The 24180-nt window shown below is 44.3% G+C and overlaps 1 protein-coding gene across 14 annotated transcripts in view; it reads right to left on the reverse strand.

Annotated features, from left to right (window-relative positions):
- Positions 1–12045: 12045 nt before the first annotated feature.
- The window catches only part of TCF20 (transcription factor 20), a 133770-nt gene continuing 121635 nt past the window's right edge, over positions 12046–24180 (reverse strand). For 5 of the 14 annotated variants that reach the window (XM_030479634.1, XM_030479635.1, XM_030479633.1 and 2 more), the window contains exons 5-6: positions 22498–22625; positions 18461–18489 (exon numbers count right to left, since the gene is read on the reverse strand). In XM_030479634.1, the coding sequence (XP_030335494.1) occupies positions 22542–22625 (84 nt within the window). In that variant the 3' untranslated portion in view covers positions 18461–18489; positions 22498–22541. Of the gene's footprint in view, positions 12689–17146; positions 18490–22497; positions 22626–23881; positions 24051–24180 lie in introns of those variants that run through there. The other 9 variants (XR_003990575.1, XR_003990576.1, XM_030479639.1 and 6 more) reach the window with 7 other exon arrangements.

The following is a 24180-nucleotide window of genomic DNA, read 5'->3' on the forward strand; positions in this document are numbered from 1 at the left end:
TGGCCAAAGAAACACTCTTCCTTCTCTCCCTCTTTGCTTCAATACTGGTGCCAGCCAGGAGGCATTGGTCACATAACATGAATATTTCCTTGAGCTTTCAGAAATCTTTCATCCAAATCCCAGCAGGCTGACCACTTTCCTCTTAACACCATTAGATGGATCCAAACCTCAGCAATGTTTAATTCTGGAGGAGCAAAACCTCTTGGAACAGGAAAAATGGTCAGCATGCAGCTCACTGCTCTTGTTCCCTGGCTGTCCATCTCCTACAGCAGAGCTGGGGCTGGTGTAGATCCCGGAAACTTTTCCTCTATGTTGGCCTCTTCTGAGCCCAGAAAACAGGGGTCTCCGCGTCTCCCACCCCATCTCGGACTTTTTTTGGTCCTTACGCACCTCCTCTTTTCATCCCACCCTCTATCTTTTGCCTGTTTTGCCTTCACTTGCATGCCCCCCCACTCCCAACCACTTCAGTGCTGGAAAGGGGCAAAGAGAGTGTAGAGGAGCCCAGCTTCACACTTGTCATTCACCTTGCCAGCCTCCAGCAGCCAGCAATAACCACCACCTGCTCCCTTCAGACGTCTCTGGGGAATTTGAGCTGAAAACTGAGAACTCCACCAAGCGCATGCAAACCGGGTTCTCAAGTGCTTGTAGCGCGGCCAAGTTTGAGCACAGTTTGAGAGAGCTGGTGCAATGTGTCTTCCTAACAGAAAGCTGCCTCCTGCCAAATTTCGGGTGTAACGCTTCAAAGCATGAAACTGAGAAAGGAAAATATCGCCAGAAATTTTTCTAATGGGTTAGGAGGAGGTCAGATAAACAATGGGTTTCTAAGAACGATGTTAGCCATTAGAAGGAATTAAAACAGTTTTGGCTGAATGTTCCCAAACAAAATTTAGCCTGAGACACAACCCCAGCTCAGGGAAATTTTCGTCTCAGCCATTTCATTGTGACTTTCGTGGCCTTCAGATGGGGTTTTATATGTTGGAAGTGCTTCTACAGCCTTAAGATGGACTGTGCTAACAGCTTGTTTGTAATAAAGCAGTCAGCAGAACTGAAATAGCCAAGTCTTTCATAGTTACTGTTACTATGACTTACTGCCAGCCTTCCCACATTGCAAAGAAATCTGTTCTTCAGGCTTTCCTTCTTTAAATTCCCCATGGCTTCCTACCCTTTTTCCTATACCAATCATAGCAGCTCACCTGCCACCAAAGTGAGTCTTCATCAGACTTTGCTTCTTTCACCCATCCTATCCCATCCCATCCCACTCCACCTCATCCCCATACATGTCCCTTGCTCTTAAAGTGAAATGACTCTGAACTTGGTACCAAAACCGAGGCAGGGCCCCATGTGGCCATCCAAGCCATCCCTGGAGACATTCAAGGCCAGGCAGGATGAGGTTCTGGGCAACCTGATCTAATTGGATATGTCCCTGCTCATTGCAGGGGGGTTGGACTAGATGAGCTTTGAAGGTCCCTTCCAACCTAAACTTTTCTATGATTCTTTGATTGTTCACCCCAGAGAGACAACTTTGTGCTGGTTGCCATAACGTGTCAAGGAGCCAGGCCCTAGTGACCTCTGTGATCAGCGTGGCAGTGTGAGCTGGGTAGATGCTGCAGGCATCAGCGTCTAGATGAATAAAGCAGCCACTGAGATGAAGTTACTCCCAGACAAGCCTTGGATACTAAAGGAAAACTGAAAAACTGAAATGGTAAGAGCAGAGTGGCTTTATCTTGGCTTGATATTTCACAGCTCTTGAGATGACACTGAACCGAGCTCATACATATGTGTAATGCTGCCCAGTAAAAGGGTTTCACCAGTTCAGCAAGTGACTAGATGATGGTAGTTATGGGCCTAAACCCTGATATCCTCATCATGTTAGCTGTGGTCAAAGCAGAAATCAGAACAAGGTGGCTTGGTTTTAGTTGCTAGATTTAAGTTCAGATTCTCCTACAGGCCTTAATTCCTCAGGCTAAAATGTTCCCACCATTCCTTCAACCTGAGTTAGCCAAACAGAGCTCAGCACGTGCAAATTCTAAACCAGCACAGAGAGACAACAAATCAGAGCGCTGTTTTGCACAGGTCCCGGTACCAGAACTGGTCTAGAATGCCTCCTGAAGATACTCTTCAACCTCTGTGATGTGGCCAAGCTCTGGGAAGCCGCCTGCTTGCTCAGAGAATGACTGGCAGCAGTTACCTTGACTCACACTCTCCTCTGAAACTGTCAGAACAATATGGTTTACTCCCCCGATACAAGAGGCTGTTGGTTTGTCTCAGCTGCTGGTTTTGGTTTTCTTTTTCCTTAAGCTCCTCAAGAGCTGTGAATATATTGCTTTTTTTCTCATTTTTGGTTTACTACTGATAACTACAGGGCTCTTCTTCACTAAAATGAGAGCATCCAGGGCAATTTTGGACAGAGGTACTGGCTAAAATCCTGCTAGTGTTGTGGGGTTTTTTCCAATAAGAGATGCATTTAAATCCATATAGGCAAACTCATCCTGCTTTGCTGAAGTGTGAGATCACTGGGACACCTTTGAAATAATGAGGTCATTAAATCCATTTGGAATTGGTTTTGGAAGCCAAACAGACAAAAAAGCATCTTGGTTCATTTTCTGCTGTTGATTCACCCTGTGAGTTAGAGGCGAGACTCTGCTAGCTGCAGTTTCCTTGCTTGTAAACTGTGCTTAATGGGGCTGTTTACCCAGTCGTGATAAAGCATCTACAAATCAACATGAAAGTACATTAATGAGCACTGATGCCATGATTATTACAGAGCAAAGGGCAGGTGCCAAAGGTCACAGAATAGAGGTTAAAAAAGATAAAACTTTACTTTGAACACTCGCTCTTCCTTCATCTATCTTATCTAGGAAACACGTAACTATGACCTTATCCTTCTGGCAGAGGGAGTGCTTCACAGGGAGCATTTTATTGCTGTTTGTGCATTGGAAGGATAGCTGGGGATGCTGTTGTTTTCGTAAGTAGGTCCTCAATTCAGTTATTTATGAATGAAAATCAAAAGGGAAGCTAATCTGTCTAAAAAGAGAATAGTGTTTTTCTCCTGTGCTTGTGGCATTCAGGAGCAGACAGAATAACCTTGGGTGATGCTGTCTCCTAGTAGGCTAGCCAGATTTCAAGTTGCAGTGATAATTCTCTCTCTTTACACTCCAAGCTCATCAGCCTGTTTCTGATGGCTCCTGAACATCCCTGGCTTCCCAGGAAAGCATTCAGAGCTGTGTGTGCTCAGCACATCTCAGAAAGAAGAGATGAAGAGAGGCAATACATCTAAAGCACACTTGCTGTCACAATTTCCTTCGAGTCAGTAGAGGTAGAAGTGACCATCTCTGTTCATATCACCTTCTTCCCAGCTTGCTGGCTGTGATTGCTCCAACAGTGAGAGTAAAAATGTTCTTGTTCTGGTAAAGTGGCGCATTATCTACTTTGTCCACTTGAGCATGTGCTCAGGGTGATGCTGCAGCAGTTATTTTGGTGCATGCTGTTAGCTCCTGCCCCATTTAAGTTCCAAGCCATTTCAACATTGTGAGCACGGGCTGTCACTCAGCTCAGGATCCCTTTCCTCCCCTTGTGCTACCACATTTGTGCAGCTCTTTTATATAGAGAAGCTTGTGTTAGCTGACCTGTCACTGTCTGATGAGGCGTGCAGATGGTCTTTCAAGCACCGTCTTTCTGTGTGTTTGACTTAGGCTAGGTCTGGTCAATACAGCAGATCCTACAGAAACAGCAGAGCAATAGCGAGTCTGGGGCCTTGCTGTGGACAACACGGGATTTCTGCAGGGGAACTCAAACACAGGACATCAAACACAAGTAAACACCTGAGTGAAATGAGCCCAGTCACTTTAGCCAGTCTGGGTGCAGACCTCACTCCATGGCACTCACAAGCCAGTTGCAGGCAGAATCACGCTGCAGTTTTTCTCAGGTTTAAAGGACAGTGACTGCAGGATCAGGACATTTCATAGAGTCACAGAATCAACCAGGTTTGAAAAGACCTTTAAGATCATCGAGTCCTTCCAACCAATACCCCAGGACTGCCAAGTCCACCACTAAACCATGTCACTGAGGGCCTCATCCACATGGTTTGTGAACACTTCCAGGGACGGTGACTCCAGCAGTGCCCTGGGCAGCCTGTTCCAATGCCTGAGCACCCTTTCTGTGACAAAATTTTTCCTAATATCCAGTCTAAACCTCCCCTGGTGCAGCTTGAGGCCATTTCCTCTTGTCCTATCACTTGTTACTTGGGAGAAGAGACCAGGCACCTCCGCGATCCATCCTTCATTTGCAAGAACTTGGATGTTTGCTATAGCTATTTATTAACCTCACACAGCACCGAGTACACGCATTCGCTGCCGTGTGCCTGGGTGCGTGCATTGCAGGCGGTAGGAAGTGCCTGAAGGTTGGGAACATCATGGGCACATGTGAGTGGCACAGCAGGGACAGCGCTGGGGACGTGGTTCCCATTGCCACAGTAAAAGCAACATGAGCCTGAATGGAGAGTTTTCCATCCCTGAATGGGCTGACAGCCAACGGGTCCTCCTCCAACCACTAAACACCACGTGGCTTCTCCTGGCAATCTGAAAAACCAACCAAGACACGTCTGGCTTTGCTTGTAACAAACCGGCACAAATCCCAGCAATCTCAGTGCTCCCGTCTTTGTCCCGGACACCTGAGGAGTTTCAAGGGGCAGGAATTAATAACAGGATAAAGAAAAAACAGTGTCTGGTGGAGAAATCCAAGGGGAGAAGGAAAGCAGTGGAAAGACAGCATGGTCTGGAGAGCAGGCTGTCGCTGGCAAAGGCACACGTACTGGCAGGCCAGGCCTAACTGCAGAAGAAAGTGTGACTGCTGCTCACTGGGTACAAACTGATGATTGTCCTGTCGAGTAAATCACGATCTCCTGAATTCTGCCCCTTGTTCAGCAGTCCATTAGGGCAGCAGCAGATGATAAGTGGAATAACTCACAGTGAATCCATTAGGAAACTATAAATAACTTTAACAGAAAAATAAAATGTGCCTTTGTCCCAGCTTCCCCCCCACCCCCAAATAATTGTTAATCCACTTAAAATTAAAAAATACTCATACAATTTTGATGCTGTAAAAACTCAGTTAATAATTTCCAAGAGCACAGTGTACTTGCTGCTAGAGTACAGAGTTTATTATTTTGCTGTTTCCACGAATAACACAGTGTGAAGCTCTCGTTAAAAAATTTTCTGTGGTTTTATCTGCGCTTATTCTGTCAGTATAAACAATGGCTTGAATACAAGTCATCGTGGAGAAGTCTTTATCAGTGTGCTGGAAAGACAAGATTGTCATGTGTTACTGTGACAGTGAAACAGGTTGTTAATGTTTGCTTTCTCTGTGATGCTCCTAATGATAGTTTATGACTCACGGATCCGAATGTACATTGGAAATTGGAATGTATATTTTACTTCTTTATGAGTAGAAAACCTACAAATAACTCTTTTGGTTTGAAACATTGGCTCAGCCGTGCTCACAGTTTAAGAACAGTGGCAGCATATGGAGCAAAATAGAAATTAGAAATGATGACAATGCAGGCAAGATCTTACTACAGAGTGCTTAGCTAGTTGGTTACCTTTGGAATGCCATCTCAAGTGATCTGTAGGTTACTTTTGCCAATAGCAGTTGCTATAGTCTCACAGCAACTCTAGACAACAAGCTTATTTCTCTGTGTTCATTTTCATATTTTCCACAGCTGTGAAACTGTGGTTTTGTGCTAAGAAAAATGGCATCAACAAGAATACCCACAGTCTTTCACCCAGGAGGCATCCATAGGCAGTGGAAGGAGCAAGAAGCAGAGGTGGTGGCTGCAACGAGAACTGGAAAGGAAAGTGTTTTCTCTGTGTTGTTTAAGCTGGCCAAAAGACTGAATGCATGCCTAAAGACATGAGGCTGCCATGCTGGGGTCGTGAGAGGAAGAGCAATGACACAGGAGGTGTCTGACCCTGCTCCCCTCCTCCCGATGGCAAAACACTGAGCTCCTTGACATAAAGAACCTCTCCACCTGCAGAGAAACAGCAGCTTCCCAAATGCTGACTCCAGGGCTCCTGCTCGCAGCTCAGATTGAGGTGTCCTGAGCACCAGTGATGAGCAGGGCTGAGCCGGCAGGAGAAAAGAATGGATTTGTGGTAATAGCACATTAAAAAATGTTAGGTTGCTTAAAAGCATGAAAAATTGGAAATTCTGAAAGCCACGTCACACACACAGATGACAAACCTTAGTCCTGAACCTATGTACTGAACACAGGCACTATGCATGTGAGTTAAAGCCTTTCTGCAGCTCGCTTCTGATTTGTGTTACTCCAGGATAAGACACATTGGTTCCTATCCAGAAGGAGGGAAATGTCTAAGGCAAATTAATTATTTTATACTCTTTATTGCCTAGTCCAAAGTCCAAAGCTTTTTGATTTGTTTTCACTGTGTTTTGAACTAAGGCCTAGGATCTGGGATAGCCTTTGTACTTGCGATTAGAAATCCAACAACTGTTTCTCATGTTACCCGTTTTCCTGTGCAAGGCTTATAAATTGGGTAGCAAAGGGTACCTCCTGTGGTGATAGCTTTGTGGCAGATGGATCCTACCCCCCCAGTGCACCTGTGGAAACAGAGTCCACGTGGATCTGACGAGCACACCTTGCTGCTTGTGGTGCCTGGAGGGAAAAGCGATATGGGGGAAAGCTGCCAACCTTAGCCAAGCTGTCTTCTTCTTCACGCGGTCCTGCGTGAGGGTGAGAGCCGGTGCTGACCATGCTGTCCTCTCCTGGCTGGTTGCTCCGGGAAAGCAGCTTCAGACCCTCAGGCCAGCGGTGCCCACTCTCAGGGTCACACAGCGCAGGAGTGTTCAGCCGGGAGCACAATGGGGACGCAAAGGCTGCAGGTCACACAAGAGGTCAATGAACAACAAAATTAGCTTCCGAAAAGCATCCAGAAAGTAAATGCAATGTGCAAACTCGTTTGCACTTCTTGTTTGTTGCTGAGAGCCTGTGAAAACAAGCACCAAGCCCTGATCTCTACCCCTGCCAGAAACGGGTGCTGGTAAAAATCTCCTCTCAGAGAGAAACTTCAGTCTTCTGCCTCATCTGCTCCAACTCAAGGGTAGATTTAGATTTAGCTGGTACTACTTTAGGGTAGATTTAGATTAGGTATTGGGAAGCAGTTATTCCCTGTGAGGGTGGTGAGGCACTGGCACAGATTGCCCAGAGAAGCTGTGGCTGCCGCATCCCTGGCAGTGTTCAAGGCCAGGTTGGACACAGGGGCTTGGAGCAACCTGGTCTAGTGGAAGGTGTCCCTGCCTGTGGCAGGAGGTTGGAACTGGCTGAGCTTTAAGGTCCCTTCCAAACCAAACCAGTGTGTGATTCTATGATTCTGCCCTGCAGATTACAAAGGGTGGTGTCTCACCAGCCTGCAAAATCAAGAGGGGCCCGCACAGACCTTGTCTGAAACCCCTCTATATTTTTCCATGTGAGCCAGTGGAGCAGCCGCAGGGCTCATTGAAAGCAGAGTAACCGCTTTATGGCATGCTCAAACTGCTATGAATGGCCTTTGGCCAGTCCCCATCTCCTCAGCATTTGTCCCTCCCTTGATCTGTGCACGGGTTCTGCTGGAGTATGAATCCAAAAAACCTTAAGGTGGCAGCACCAAGACAGCCCTCACGCTGGGGCCCCTGCGGCGCTGCCCTGGCCGGGGCCAGGTAGCGGCAGAAGGACCAAGGGCTTGGGAGGCAGTGGTGATCCAAGAGGCCTGCAGTGGAGCAGGCAGGGGAGGCTGCACAGAGAGGTCGGGGCTATAAGAAAGAAAGGTAAACTCCTTCTCAACTAACGGGCCAGGGTTGAGGTGGTTCACCAGCCTGAGGAGCGCCTGTGCTTGCGGGGATGGAAAGCTGCTGACACCCCACATGCTCCACGGTGTGCATGGCCTGGGGTTTTGGTCCTGCTCCCTCAAGCAGACTGGGCTTGGCTGAAATCAGGCTGAAGAGCTTTTGGTCTCCAGAGCATCAGCTAGCATGTCAGGTTGCTAGGGAGCAGGAAAAAAGCAAGTGGGGGAACTAGCAGGCAGTTTCAATCAGAAAAGAAGTTTCAGTTGGGAAGAAGTAAGGCTTTGAAGATGAAGGCTTTCCAAAGGCTTCCTGCAGGCAGGGTCTGCACTCCCCTTTCCTCCTGGCTGAGTAGGGAGGGATCACAGCACAGCTCCCTGCAGGAATGGGATTCAGAATAACAGCCTGCCAGCTGCACCAAAGCACCACAGGTGTGCTGGATTTCAGGATTAAACATTAAGCATTTGAAGGGATCCATGCAGCTTGACTGCCCCTGGCTTGGTCACACCAACATAAACTGCTGCATTTATAAGCAGGATGGAGCCGGGCTTTCTTCTCCCAACTATACAGGGACAGGCAGGAGGGCCACTCGCAAGCTGCAGCAATGGGAATTGTGACTAGATAAAAGGAGGAATTGCTTCTCCAGGGGAACAGCTCAGCACAGGAATAGGGGCCCAGAGAGGGAGTGGAGGCTCCACCCTTAAGGTTTATCAAACCTTGACTTTCCAAAGCCTTGAGCAACCCAATACAGTTTCTGAGACTGGCCTTCACTGACCATGAGCAGAGACCTGGAGAGGTCCCCGTCCAGTCTGCTCTGCAACAGGATTTCCAGATAGCTTTAAAACCTGAATGTGAACAGCAGGCCAAAAAGTTCACATGTCCTTTTTGTAATAGTCATGGCTGCTGGACTGGGGTTGCTGCTCACAGACACAGTTTGAATTCTTATTTAACTCTTGATCTAGAGCACGTATACCTTTGTGATCAATGGAGATTTCTTCAGTTTTGGAAAAAATAAAAGCAAAGCTGAAGAAATACGGAAGTAAATTTACAGATTCTATGAAAAGAGAGAGAAAAATCCCTGAATTTTGGGATTTCTGACCTGCCTCGATGATTGAGGACACATGACAGGCCAAAACCCTATTGAAAAAGTTGCTGAAGTGTAACAGCACTGAAACAGCCACCAGTTACCAAGGAGAGTAACCCTTGGGGTGTGCCTGGAGGTGCTGTGTTGCCTGAGGAACAGAGACCAACTACAGATGACCTTGGTTGCGCCTCAGGGTCAGAGAGAGGGCTGGGGGTTGTGAGTTCCTCCATCCCAAATCCTTAGGGCTATCATTGCAAAACACAATCCTTGAGTGACTCCAAGATGAGTTACAAAAACCAGGATGAGTTTACCTGCAAGCTACACAGACGTGCATACACAGAATACACAACAGTCATGTAAAAAGATGGAGGAATGCAATGACAGAGTCCTCGCGAAGACTCCCATAATCAATGGAAATGAGGATGAAGATGTCTCAAACCTTGTTCCCACCTGTTATGAACGCTCAGGTGCCTTTTTGCAATCATAGTGCCACAGGTCTTTTCAGAATGACTAGGGATACCTGTCGCTTCTGGCAATTACAACAGCCTGAGCTGCAACATGGCTGCAGTGAAAATCAAGCTCAAACGCTCACCAATCAGTTTGAGGCAGAAGGGAAAATTACAGGAGTTTGCGGTTTCTTTGCTTCCAAACATGATGGTGTTGTGTTGTGTGCCTGTTAGAAGCTTATTTCAAGGATGGGCACAAAAGAAGTTGTGGTCTGAACGTACAAAGCCTGCTTGTTCAGCCTGGAGAAGAGAAAGCTCAGGAGAGACCCTCTATAAACAGTCTTTCCAGTGCCTAAAGGCGCCCCTAAAAGAAATCTGAAGAGGGACTTTTAAACAAGGGCAGGTAGTGACAGGACAAGGGAGAATGACTTTAAACTGAAAGAAGGGAGATTTAGATTAGACATTAGGAAGAAATTCTTCACTGTGAGGATGGTGAGAGCCACTGGCACAAGTTTGCCCAGAGAAGCTTGTGGCTGCCCCATCCCTGGCAGTATTCAAGCCAGGTTGGACACAGGGGGCTTGGAGCAACCTGCTCTGTAGGGAAGGTGTCCCTGCCCGTGCAGGGGGTTGGAACTGGATGAGCTTTAAGCGTTCCCCTTCCAACGCAAACCAGTCTGGGATTCTAATGATTCTTAAGCAAGGAAGGATCTTATTCTTTCATGAACACTGCCTGTTTCCTTGTGCAGAGGCACAGTGCCTCATGGGAGACTTGGAATCATGGCGTTTAAGTGTCCCCTCATGACAGACCTTGGCTGTAGTTTTTACCATTCCCACCCAAAGCCATACAGTCTGGTCAATGAACATAAACATTTTTTTCTCAGCTACTGAACCTGTACTCATATATTTCCAGACATAGCTATACGCTTACAAATCAAAAAGGTAAGGACACATATCCTTAAACCATTAATCAGTATATCCTGAATGCACCTCATGAAGAAACAAGTAGGTCAGAATAGAGCTGTTGCAGATAGGCAGATAGAAAGGCTGTTCAGAGAAGCTCCAGGCTGGTCCTTTCTCTTGCACTGTAAAGGACAAGAAAGGAAAGTTCCACCAGACCCTTCACTGAACACCTGACTGCAGACTGGGAAGGGTTGTTTAGGTTTTTGATCAGCTACTCTCAAAGTCCCAGTAAGTCCTATAAATGCTAAAAATACGGGGCAAATCTGTCTGTCTCTGCAGAAATGGCAGATACAGGTTGCACACACTCGAAGTGTCTCCCTGTCTCAAGCAGCAATTTTAATTAGCTCAAATGTAACCCTAGAAAATGAATATCATCCTGTGTATTCCATGGTTTCTGTGGGTTGCTGTCAACTAGAGGTAGAAAACCAAGATGAAGTATGTGTGCTTTGAAGAGGAACCAACCAACCCTGGTGACCTGGCCAAGTTTTTAAGTACAACGGAGACTATCCTCTATTTGGAACAACCATTTGGATGCAGAAAGGTTGTTCTACATTAAAGAACTGATGTAAAGATGCTGTGTAATCTAATAAATGGCAAAGGATGAGTTTGGTTTGGTACCTACCTAGACTGTTCTTCCAAAACTCGCATGCATGCTGCTTCATCCAGAACAGATCAGCAGGAACAGCCATCTCCACTGGTGAGAACTCCAGGCCTTCAGGTGCCTTTCTGGTGGTGTCAGGTCCCGTCTCATGTCTTAGCAAGAACAAGCCCCAAGAACAAACCTTCTTCAGTTTGTAATTTCTTCGACCTGTAATTTCTCCGTGGCTCCTTCACACTAATTGTGTGCCAGTCATAAAAGGCCACTCATAAAAGGTTTTTTCACCTTTCCTTGTTTTTGAGAGGAACTTTGGACCATAAGGCTGTAGTTTGATCCTCATCTCAGGGGTGAATCCATCAAATGCAAGCGATAGGCAGCATTTCAGGCCAATGGGGCACGCTCCAAAGCAGAATTTGTCACAGTTACTGGCAGTAACTGCAGTCACTGTTGCCAACTATTAGGGATTGGGATTAGTTTTAGCGATTTACAATTCCAATTTGTTCATTTTTTGATTTGTTCATATTTTAGACTGCAACAATTCCACACAGTCCAAAAGGATGCACCTTCTTTCCCTCTTCTTCTGAAGCAACAAGCTACAAACTCAATGTTTTCTAAGTCCATCTTTACATTTGTGTCATGGTTTAAGCCCGGCCATTTAACTCGGAACCACCAGCCGCTCACTCACTCCCCCACTTCTTCCTCCCCCCGCTCCCAGAGGGATGGGGAAGAGAATCAAAAGAATGCAGCTCCCCACGGGTTGAGGTAAGAACAGCCCAGTAACTAAGATATAATACAAAACCACTACGGCTACCAACAATAATAATAATGTTAAGGGAATAACAAGGGGAGAGGATACAATTGCTCACCACCAGCCGACCGATACCCAGCCTGACCCAGGCAGCGATCTGGGCCTCCGGGTAACTCCCCCCAGTTTATATACTGGGCATGATGTGCTGTGGTATAGAATACCTCTTTGGCCAGTTTGGGTCAGATGTCCTGTCTCTGCTTCCTCCTGGCTTCCCCTCCTCCCCCGCAGAGCATGAGGACTGAGCAAAGTCCTTGGTCGGAGTAGACATTACTTAGCCACAACTAAAAACATCGGTGTTATCAGTGTTGTTCCGAGGCTGAAAATCAAAAACACAGCACTGCACCAGCTACTAAGAAGGAGAAAAAATGACTCCTGTAGCTGAACCCAGGACAATTTGTCATAAGGAATGCTTACATTTCTGCTGTAACAGCACCTTTTCCAAGTCTTTTGTGTTCCTGTGGCAGTGCGCTGCTGTTGTTCTTAATACAAACCAGTTGTGTGGCTTAAGTAGGCCATGATGACTGCAGCCATCAATACCCTCTTTTGAGGCTGCAAATGCCCGCTTCCATCTCTAAAACTCTGGAAACCTGTTTCTTCTCCCAGCGCAATCTCCTGCCCTGTGAAGCTGAGAACGTTTCATACTTGGAGCAGAACCGAACACAACCCTGGGAAATCTGCTTAGTCTGCAAAATCAGTCCATTCTATATGGCATCTGCTTTTGGTTGCTGGAAATGTCTCCATCAATGGTGTTCACATGCTTGTGCTGAACTTCTTTGCAGTATGCAGCTCTTTTGGCTTCATTTCCAAATGGTCACTTATAGTTTTTGCCATCTATTGCCTGTACAAGTAGCAGCAATTCCTCCTGCTCAGATGTTTTAGCCACACCAGGAACAGACAGGACACCAGCTGAACAGACAGACTGCAACATCTATTTATGTACGGTAACCTCCTCATCTTTGTTTCCGAAACAGTAGATATATTACAAGCCCCAGAAGGGTTACATTAAATCACAATCTTTGTTCTGCTTAGACACATGGTCCTTTCTTGCCTGTTTCAGATCCATTTCCACCTGCCAATTCCTAATTCCGTTTTCACCATACAACACTGAACAATAATTTGCTTTTCTGTATTTCTTACAACTACAAATGGGAATCATGGGATTTGTCTTACTCGTAAGGTACTTTGACACCAGCTGATGAAAAAGTGCATGAGAAGTAGATACACTTATGCCCCATAATCTAGGGCAAGTTATCTATTCAACATCCAAGTATCATTCCAACATCCCCAAAATAATGTCCTCAAAATAATCTACAATGTGTAAGAACTTCATGATCCACCTTTCTTCTGAGAGGAAAACACAGCTCAGGTGCAGGAACTCAGGTGGAAGTTAAATTTTCCTAATACAAATGCTATAAAATGTCCAGACGTTTCCCTTTTTAATACAACCATTAGATGTGGTGACACTCCTCTGATAGAGTAGCTTCAGCTCATGGTACTCTCATGGAAAGATGTGGTACTGAAAAGAAATAATTTCAATAAAACTCAGAAAAACAATATCATGACATAGCTCAAAAGCCAGGGTTGCTACCTCCAAACCTTCCTTCACAGGAGATTTGCTATGAGCTAAAAGATTTATTTTTCTTTTCCAAATTATTTAGATGGGAGATAACTCTCTCTAGGGCTCCTAAGAAATACCAGCATTTCTCTAAAGCGAGCCAGGTAAGGTTAAGAACCTGAAACCATAGCATTAAACTGAGTGAAGCGATAAATTACAATTCTAGAGGACAAGCAGGAAAGGGGAAGCAATCTTGGCTCTCTATATAGCCCCATGAAAGAAGCCAGCAAACAAGCAATGCTTTTCCTCTAATTCAGGCTGCCTCCTGTAGAGTACTTAACTAGGATACTTAAGAAATTAAATCCTACAAAAAGACTCTGTAAGCAGCACCCTGGTTCACTTTTCAGCTGGATGATGGAGCGAACTTTCTGGATCTGACCAAAAGTACAGGCAGAGTGAAAAATTAAAACACTTGCGTATAATGACAGCAACTACTCCATTGACCTTTACACAGTAAAGAAAGCCTCATTCTTTCCTTTACAGCTTTACATAATAACTTCCAGCTGAATAGTGCAGGCCAGATTGGGAGCTGGGTAGGGTGCAGGGTATCCGTATGGAGGTGATTTTTCAGTCATATGTATTAGCCGAACTCTCTTTGGCAGGCAGCAACGCCATAAAGAAAGTACTGGAGTTATTGGTCTCCCACAATACTCTAATAATTACTTGCGCCCTCTACTTTTATTGACTGAATTGTCTGACTCACAATATACTGCAGTAGCTCTATCTACAAAAATCCCTAACTAAACCAACAACCAACCAACCAACCCCCTCAAACCTATTTGTTAGAAATACTACACAGCCAAACAAGAATCTTACCCTGTTTCACAAGAGAGGGATTTCTAACTCAAAACTCTGATTGTAACTACACCTCCAAATTCCCACATGAAAGTCAGTAGAGCCACAAAATATTTGCCTTATCTTCGTATATTCTACATCTGTAACTGTCCCTCGATTACCTGTACATTTTTTTCACACAACTTTTAACCACTAAAAAGAAATCCAGACCAATGATGATTTATTCATCCTCAACCATCTAGATGTCCTGTTCCACTTCCAAAGGTCTGATATTTAAACTTCATTTTCTACATTTCTAGATAGAGGACTGCTTCTTCCAGTCATTCCGATAAGCCAGGGACTAGGTCAGACAAAGGCAATTTTTGTGTCCCTCTAAGCAAGCATTTCTACCATGTCCAGGACAACCACTGCACTAAAGATAGCACAGGTAATTCCTGATGTGATAACACTGTCATCAGGCATGATGATTTAGAAAGTTTGTATCTGAGCCCCAAAATGTTCTCCCTGTCGCAGTTTAAAGGTATTATCTTTCCTCACATATGTTCTTATGTACATTACAGTTCATACTGCACATTGAACAGTCAGAATACCAAAGCTGTCATTTAGTTGCCCATATCTTGACAAACTACTCTAAAAAATGCATGTCCCACCAAAAATGTTTTTCTTTAGCTTGGCACTAGCTGGACTCCATGAACTGGATGCACAACATGCTTTGGCAGATGCTCCGCCCTGAACCCCTTAACATTCTTTTATTTCAACACCGTTATGGATCTTCAGTTCGCTTTGGTCTAAGACTGAGGTTCAAGACCATCACAACCCCAGGTAAAATCCCACTCATACCTAGGTGACACACAAGTTAGGGAGGATGGCCACCACCACCTGCAGTGACAGCTGAGCCTGCTTTCTCCTGTGCTGCGCAATCTCACTCACTATAAACTCCACAGGAGTCTATGCCTTGGACTGACAAGGGTAGATTTCACATGCAATTGAAATCCATGATGAATGCATCAATCAGCAGCTCCTGGAATTGAGATACGCTTGCTGTACACATCCCAGGGCCTCTGTCAGTTCCTGTAGGAGGACTTCCTTTATCCTTGTCTCCAGCTGAACACTGATGAGCATATAAGACATCCTTTTCAAGTTGAATCCATTGTATATCCTTTATGGAAAACCATGTGTTTTTTTCTTTGACCTTGTTTAGCAGTGTTGGATCACTCAGGTTAGTTGTGGAGCTTCCTTTTAAAATGGCAACCACGCACTTCAGAAACACCATCGCACACGTTCCCCAGCAAACTGGTGCAAGTCTTTTTCCTCTCAGAGATCCTGATGGGAGTCAGTGTGGAGAAACACTTGAAAAATAAGCTGCCTTATCCAAAGTCTCATCAGTTCATTCCTCACCCAAACAGGTAATTCCCAAGTGGCTGGCAGGCCACTCATTTTCCTCTTTACACAATATCCATGGTTTTAATGTTCTGCCACAGGTGATTTCTGTCCCACAAACTCTAAATTAGCCAAGATTTCCAAACCTTGCAAGTTTGAGGTATCCATAATATCAGCTGTTAATTGCTGTTGCAGGATGGAGCTGGCAAACATTTTGTACAACGGCTTTCCAGAATCCGCTCAGGCACTGTGGGTCTTCTTTCCAACTGGATTTTATGAGTGTTCTGAATCGTTTCCAGGCTGTCCTAAGAAGCCATTACACATTGCTTTAGATTCCTCCTGGCCTTGGTTTTAGAGAATCATGGCAGTTCTTGGTTTCTGTGAAGATTTGACCAACAAAGACGACCAAATCACAAGACCCCCCCTCTACTAGAGCACACCCCTTACCTCTGACAACAGCACTGATGAGAGGCTAAGCAGCAGCTGATTTAAAAGCTTTAAGCACTCCCCACTGAGAAATACTTCTCTTGGAGCCAAGTGTGGTGCGTCACAGAACACCAGCACAACAGAACAATTGCCACAAGGAGCACCACAAGGAACACCTCCAAGACTCCCTCCCAGCTACCCAAACCCCTTCCTCAACTGTGTGACACCACCCTGAAGAGCCAGAAGTACCAAATCGAGCAGTTTTCACCACACAGTTCTCTGCTGTGATAGTACTAAAATGTTGATTCTTCACCAACATAAATCAGTGCGATAACAGTTACTCTTTTTTCCAGAACAGGTAGAATAGAAGAGACACTAGGAAAAAAAAAAAACCAATTTTTTATCAGTTGAAAAGAAGTCATTTACTCAATCACATTAACTATGCTAAAAATTATTTTTTTTCTGACTACACCAGCAGTTTAAATATTTTCAGCACCAATTCAGGACACATTAGTGACATTTATCACAACAGGTCTATTTCTTAATGTAGAAGGACATACTAACTCAAATAGCTGCTACTGGGAAAGGAGTAGGCAGAAGACTGCCCTTTCTTTCCAAATATTTATCAGTGAGAGTAGCAACTTTCAGAAATAAATAAATGCCAAATTAGCTCCCAAATCTTTAAATTGATCTTTAAAAATAGAGTTAAAATAGATATCTTAATATGAGCTATCATAGATTGTATTTTTTATGTGCTGAATACTCACAACTATGTGAGTAGTTGAGCAAGCATCCAGTACATAACTTTTTAAAATAGTTCTTCCCTCCCCACAATATCAACCCCATTTTTATCCAAGTCATGCTGGTTAGATCCCTATCTCTAGTGACTTCCCAATAAACACCACGCTGTTTGATATTGCTAGGATATGGTACCATCCTACGAGTGAAAGAAGTCAGTGACTTGGTGAAATACCACCAACTCACATGAACAGAAAATTCATCCAGTCATTGGCTCTTTATCTCTGAACATCATATAATTCCTAAGCTTTAACTTTTAAAAGCTTTTGTGGTCTTCCTCTTGCTGGGCCAGTTCAGAAGGTCATCACTGAAGGCAGAACTGATGAAGGCAAAGAAACCAAAAAGCAGCAGATAGTACTGTCTCTCTGTCCTTTGAAACAAATCAAGTTCGCACAAAACAAAAGGAGACAAGGTTAAAATGAAGTTTATTAGTTTTTTTGGTTTTTTTTAAGCTTTTTTTATATAAAACTGTTTGTGAAACAGCTATTTTATTCCCATGGCAGAGTGACCCCTGAAAGATGCACTAACCCCTTTCTTAAGGCCTTAACAAGAAAAAAAAAAATAGGATTTTGTTGTTGTTCCTTAAAACCCAAATGTTTCAAAATTACATAATTTACAAAAAAAAAAAACAAACCAAAAACCAAAAACCAACCAATAAACCAAACCAAACCACCACCCCAAATAACCATATAGTGTAGGCTTTTACACTGACATTCCCTCTTCCTGCCTCAGGAAAAGCAAAACGTAAATTAAATAAAGGGCTAAGTGGATTTTCTGATCAGTTTGAAAACACATTGACTCCAAGAACGTTCAGACTTCCTTTCCAGTTTCCCCATCTGGCAGGTAAACTGTATCTTCCTTTCACCTGCCTTCAAAACTGAAGGCAGCTCCCTCCAATGATTTGGGAGTGCATGTTCTTGCCACAAAGGGCAGATACTCCTTCCAACTGTGTGGTACAGACATTCCCACGCAAACAAGGTGTACGGGATCTAGCAAGCGGCAGCTACCTCGTACTTCACGAGCCTCATGACCTAAGAGTGTTCAGATGTTTTTCAAGCTTCCACTACTGATATATAGTGTTTCTCAAAAATTATAACCTCCCTACCCTGCATAGACAAGTACTGACACCCCATCACCTGCAACCATCCAAGCCTTCTTCCCAGACCCTACAAACAATTTATCACGCCCTTACTTGCCTTTTAAAATTGAACTTCCTTGGATGTTGTGAGAAAGCAAACAAGAGGAAGGGAGACAAGTCCTATCTGGAGTACTCCCAGTTCTGTTCTTTCCCACAAAACGTTAGGCTCCATAAGCCTTGCTTTGATTTTGGATTTAATATTTACTTTAGCTACAGTTTTCTTATTTAATTTATATGGGGGTTTTGGTCATTTTAATTAAAAGCATCAAAAGGGATATAGCGCACCTTTCATTTAAAACAAAGTCTTTCAAGACTAAAAAATAGATCTTTATATATATATATATATATTTATCCCTCCCTCTTGAATTCCCCCCACCTGTATCCTTTTCCCCCTCCCCTTCCCACTGTCACTATGGAGATTGTGTCCATGGAAACAGCTGGTTCAGACTCCTTGGTCAGATTCTGTGATGTCCTCAGTCTTGAGTGTGATGTAAGAATTTATGAAGGAAGTGCTGGCATTGGCAGGCACGTCGAGAGGGGGCATGGCTGCACAGTGGGAGAGATTCCATTCACTCACGAATGTCCACCGCTTTTTATCTCAACAGCCTAACCTGAAAAACAAAGTGAAAAAGTAATATTGGAATGGATCCTTCCCTCTGTCTGCCAACACCCCCCTCCCTGGTTTTGGAAAAACTCACTCAGCAGCCTACCACTGCAGTAACACCAAGAGCTCTTTAGTTCTGCGGGCGAAAACAGGTGTGAGCACCACAGTGCATAGTTTGTAAAAGCAAATCCATGTGATTAAAAAGGAAAAAAAAAAAAAAAAAAAAATAAAAGAAAAATTACTTTAGCAACCAGCAGAAAACTAACTAAGCCCAGTTATGGAGAAGGTCAAGGATGACATACAATCTGTGCCATCACAATGGCATAGCACTCTTATGGAACAGCTACCTTCAGCAGCCAGAAAGGAGCTTGGTCACCTTATTCATGTTTGCTCCTCATCTTGACTATGAAAACTGGAAACGGAGGGGCCACATGTGTCCAAATGCAATGACAGCTTCTGGGATGCCACACCTTAGGGACTGGACCCAACTGTTTTCATGCAGGTCACCAAGCTACCATCTGAACACTTGTTTTCAGTGAACATGTAGCAGATAGGGAAATTGGTATCAAAATTACGTGAGCCCAGCTGCAGGAACCAAATTTGGGAAATGCCTAGATTTCACAAGCTAAAGGCAAAGCTGCAGTTAAACTAATTGGAGGACTGATAATACTGTTGGGTTTTTTGTTATTTTAATGTTGGGATTTTTTGTTCTAATTGCCAGATGACGGAGGTGTCGGTAGTTCAGGCAAGGACTAAGCTTGTGATGTCTTTCGAGATAAATGTGGAAGTGTCCAAGGGCTTAGCATGCTCATTCTCCCTGTCCAGAAATTCTGGGAGGCGAGAAAATGAACTTCAGGAGTTTGCTAAGTTGGTGGAGGCTCAGTTCAAAAGAGAAACTGCAAAGTTAAAATTTCATTTCTCTAAGATACGGTTCTTACTCGTAAATCTGCACAGCAAGAAAGCAAAGCTTGAAACAATATATTCCTTTCTTCCCTTCTCCCATAGCACAAGGAAGCCCAGAAGCAATTTGTTTATTTAGTAGGGTTACTTACTTGGATATAGCTTAGATAAATCCCTTCTCACCAGCTAGTGAGCTTGGGAAAAGGAAAAAAGCTCTCTACATAAGTGACACATATGGAAAGCAGTTAATGGCATTAGAGGTGTGCCTGGGAACGAAGCAACACCCATGTTCATTCATAGCTGGCAATTAAACTCCCGCAACCCTAACTAAGTGTCATACAGAAGTCAACGCTGTTCCGATTATCAGCACACCAATTAGATTACATCCCAGCAAGCTTACCTCTTGGCTGCAAATATCCCCTCATAGAGGGGTGCCAGGCTAAGAGCGAAGAAAGAGTCAGGCGACTAAGTATGAAAAACAGAGCGGTAAGCCGCGGAGCTACAGCTAAGGAGGAAAGGAGGGAGGTTCCTAGAGCGTTCAGGCAGCTGACCTTTGTGGTATTCATTACTGTGCAACTGTGAGCCCTCGCTGAAGGAGTGTCAAGGCCGTGTTGCTGTCTCTGGCTCCTGTACAACTGCAGCTTGCCCATGCCTGGAATCGGTCCAGAGCATTAGGCACTGGCTCAGGGAGGAAATAGGCTCAACACACAGAGAGAGTCCTTCCCCGTTCCTGGACAACATCCAGAGCACCAGACTCACTCACACAGTCACTCCTCAGATCTGGAGTTGATCCAAATGTTCTAGAGGCAACTGGCTCAGGGAGAGAGAAGCAACAGAGACAGAATACACTGACTTGCCTGGATGTTATCCAACGTGCAGGATTTTTCTTAACTTGCTGGGCCTAGGCGAGAACCAGGAATAAACCAACCCAATAATCCAACAGCTGAGTGCCCATTCTATCTTACACCAAGGCCAGCAGAAAGGCAGCTCCTGCACTACCAGGACTGCTACAGGATTCCTCTAAACTTCTCACCACAGCAATGCAGCAATTCATTTTATTTTAAACAAGTGGATCTTTTAGATTTACATGGTTTTTTATTTTGGGATGCAAGGCCAGGTTGGAGAAATTATTTTTCAAGGCATAGTCAGCATCAAAAAGGGGAGGCTAAATAAGATCTTCAGATAAAAACTAACTGAGGCAAAAGTGAATTTGGAAAGAAGTGATGCCTTAGGGAGAATTCTAGAGCACACAGTGAATATGGTGCAGAGATTCCACAGCCTGTAAGGTCTTAAGCCAATACATCCCTACGATAAAATAGAGTTTGCACTGGAAAATAATGCAGGAAACAAAGCTGTACAAAGGTCTCTTGCACACAGTAATGTTCACCAGCGCCTCAAAGAAATGGCCCAAAAAATCATCACTGAGAAAACCTCTCCAGCGTTAAACAGTTGTAACAGACACCTTGTCTGTGAGACTATCATCCTGTTGTAACATTATGAATTCTATTGCCTTTTACACTCCAAGGAAAAGACAAAAGCTTAAAAGAATCCCAGTGACCTTTATCATGGAAGCAAAAAGTTACTCAAATAATGAACTTTAAATGCTGTTTGCATGGTAACTGTTCTAACAACACTCCAAAGCTAAGAAAGAATGCTGTTAAAAATGAGAAATCACAGAACACAGCAGAGCTAACCCAAGTCAGCTGTCAGTCTACAAAGTGTTTATATGACATACTGTCTTCTGCTACTGCACTAAAAAAAAACCCCAGAATTCTCAGATGAACCTCTCATCCTTCACAGAAAACACCATTAAAAGCACTTCACAATTACTTAACTTGAGAAACAGGTAAGATCTTAAGGTAAGGGAGGTGCCTGGGAAGCAAGGGAATGGCAGTGAGGGTAAGGAACTGTTATAATCAGCTCAGAGAACAGATATGAAAGAGTACCTTCACCTGCATGGTTGCAAGACACACAGAGAAGCAACTAGCTTGCGTAAGAAATGCAACTGAGTAGTGAAATGAAGGCACGAGACCTTCTTGGGCTGCAGTTTATGGGAAAGGGTGCCAGCAAGAGTTAATCTGAAACCTAACACTTATCTCATCTAGACCTCCCCGTTGCCATCAAATGGCAATGCACTTGGTGGAAATGAAAGAAGAAATCCCAGCCTCATCCCCTTCCCTGGGTGCTAACTCCCACCACCTCTGTGCTGCCCTCTCCCTGTGCCAGGATATTTGCCCAGCCACACCATGAACCAGATTAGGAAAATAACCCAGCTCAGTTGCTAACATGACTAAATGCAGTTTGAGACAAACTGAATTCCCCACCATACAGTTCATACATGGCTGTATGAATGCTGTGATGAAGGAGAAGGCAAGAAAGGACAGTGGGGGACCTGAGGTGTGAGGGCAAAACCGCTGCTTTCCACAGCGGTGCTGACTTACGGCAGCCACAGCCCACACTGGATCCAGAGCGGGGGAAGGTGAAGGACCAGAGGAAACATTACAAACTTAGAAAACTGGGGCCACTTGTGGCAATAGTTCCACCTTCTATCACCCACGTCTGTTTGCGAAACAGAGGAAAATGATAGTCCAAAAGGAATGTAATGGGCTCCTGACAAGATTAATGTACTTATCCCCATATTTACATTTCCAGAAGACAGGGGATTGGAGATTACAATAATCTTGAACTCATCAGTATTCTTACATGCAAAATTTAAGATACTTTGATGAATTTACTTATATGAAAGCTTACTATTAACTACTCTGAGACTTACAGTAATAAACCCTTCAGATCCTTATGGACATGACCATGGCAATATGAAAGGAGATTTCTGCCACTGGTTTAGCTGAGAGAGTAATCAGGCAGTTGTAACAGCTAACAAGATTTGCCTTTCACTTCTAAACGGAAGGAATTATTGCAGAAATACAAAAAGGTGAAGTCACTAGCCTGAACAGAATGGTAGCAGGAAAAAACCCAACCAAACAAAACACCAGTTATTACAATTTTTCTGAATGTACACAAAAACACCTTGATTTCTTATAGATATGGGGAAGGTACTGGAGGTAAGGAGCCACAGAAGAAGGCAGGTGGAAACTGGAAACTCTCCCCAACTCACCTGTGCTTGCTTTTATTTCCATTCCCAGGAGTACACTTCCCCCCTCACCCCCGTTCCGACTGCTCTGTGCTGAGGCTGCCTTTCACCATCTTGTTCTGCAAGGAGGGAAGAGAGCAAGGAAGGAGGGGCTGACAAACCAGCAAGCCAAAAGGAGGAGGAAAAGAAAATGAGGGAGAAAAGGAAGACAGGGGGGAGGGAAAGTGAACATATAGAGAGTGAGAGAGAGAAAGAGAAGTCAGTATCGGAACCAGACAGATTTTTCAGAGTGAGTTTTCCCTGTGACAAAAGCAGGCAATTCTGAAAAAGTAAAGAGTTTGGGATAAGAAAGCCTGGTTAATTTTAAAAAACACCAAACTTAACACAAAAAGGTAGAAAAAGCTGAGAAACATCACTTACAATTGCCCCATAGATGGTTTAATACAATCTAAGACTGCAGTGCCCCCAAAAGGCAAGGTTACCCCATCCCTTTTATATCCTCCTCAGTGCCTTGGCTTCCTTATCAGTTCTGTTGCACCACCACTTGATGCGGTGCAGACACACAGCGAGTTGGATTTGCGAGAGGAAGCTAACCCTTCAAAAGATGATTAGTTTTCAGACAGCGTTTTCTCTGTGATAAAAGCTGCTATTTTGCAAAAGCAGCACATTCAGGACATGGATGGTTGAAGCATTAATGCTGACAGAAGGAAATGGGAAAGCTCACTGGGGAGTACGGGGAAAGGCAGGACCAGTCCCTCTGGACTTAGCTCGCTTATGCCTGAAGTGTCAAGCGCAGTTAATGAGGCAAGAAGCACCTTTGCTCTCCAGGAGCCACTTATTATGATGAGGTGTATTTACTGATGTGAGGCATGGACTGAAAAAGGGTAAGAGGCATTACACCAGGGGACTTACTTATTATATTGTATTTATGAGGTTAGTTCTTCCACCCATTAACTACAGAAGAATGAGGTATTAGACAGCTACTAATTAGCTCCTAATGTTTAACTGGCATTACCTAAAAGCACAGTTTTAAATGGTCTAGTCTTTCTTCCTCTCGATTGCTTACATCATGCAATTTCTTCTCCAGTCATTCTAGAGCAATAGCTTTCAACCTTCCTGTTCCTGCCTCGCAACTGGCTGGAACTCCTCTTTCCAGCCAGTGCAATGGAAGGATCAGGGTGATCCTACATTCTGCCTTGCAGAAGGATCTGGAACAAACCAGCAATGATCAGTGAACTGCAGGACAAGGGCAGAGTCACAGCCAAGGCAAAGAAAACTCTGCTTGACTTCAAATAAAGGATTCATGTCTTTACTAAACAAAAGCCAACAAACTTCAGTGTCAAAGAAAGGCTGCTGGTGTTGAATTTCCATAGCGACGCAACACAGAAAATGATCTGCAGTGGGACAGTTTTGAATGAAGTTCAAAATTTTATTGCCTCATGAAGTACTTTTATCAATTTAATTGGCAGTTTTCCCCCTCCCATTCCCAAGATTACTTTGGAAATCGATGTGCCTGCTCAGTATCTTCTTCGGGAGGCTGGAGTCTGTCGTTTCCTTCCGAGGTTCAAGCACCATAGCTGTAAGGACATATACAGCAGCACTGACCCAAGCTAGCTATGAAAAGCTTAACACTACGTTTCCCTGCAATACTTCAGGCAATAGGCAGCAAAAATAAAACAGCCTTCAAAGACATAACCTTCCTATTCT

The sequence above is a fragment of the Strigops habroptila genome, chromosome 3 (assembly GCF_004027225.2).
Source record: "Strigops habroptila isolate Jane chromosome 3, bStrHab1.2.pri, whole genome shotgun sequence".
NCBI lineage: Eukaryota > Metazoa > Chordata > Aves > Psittaciformes > Psittacidae > Strigops > Strigops habroptila.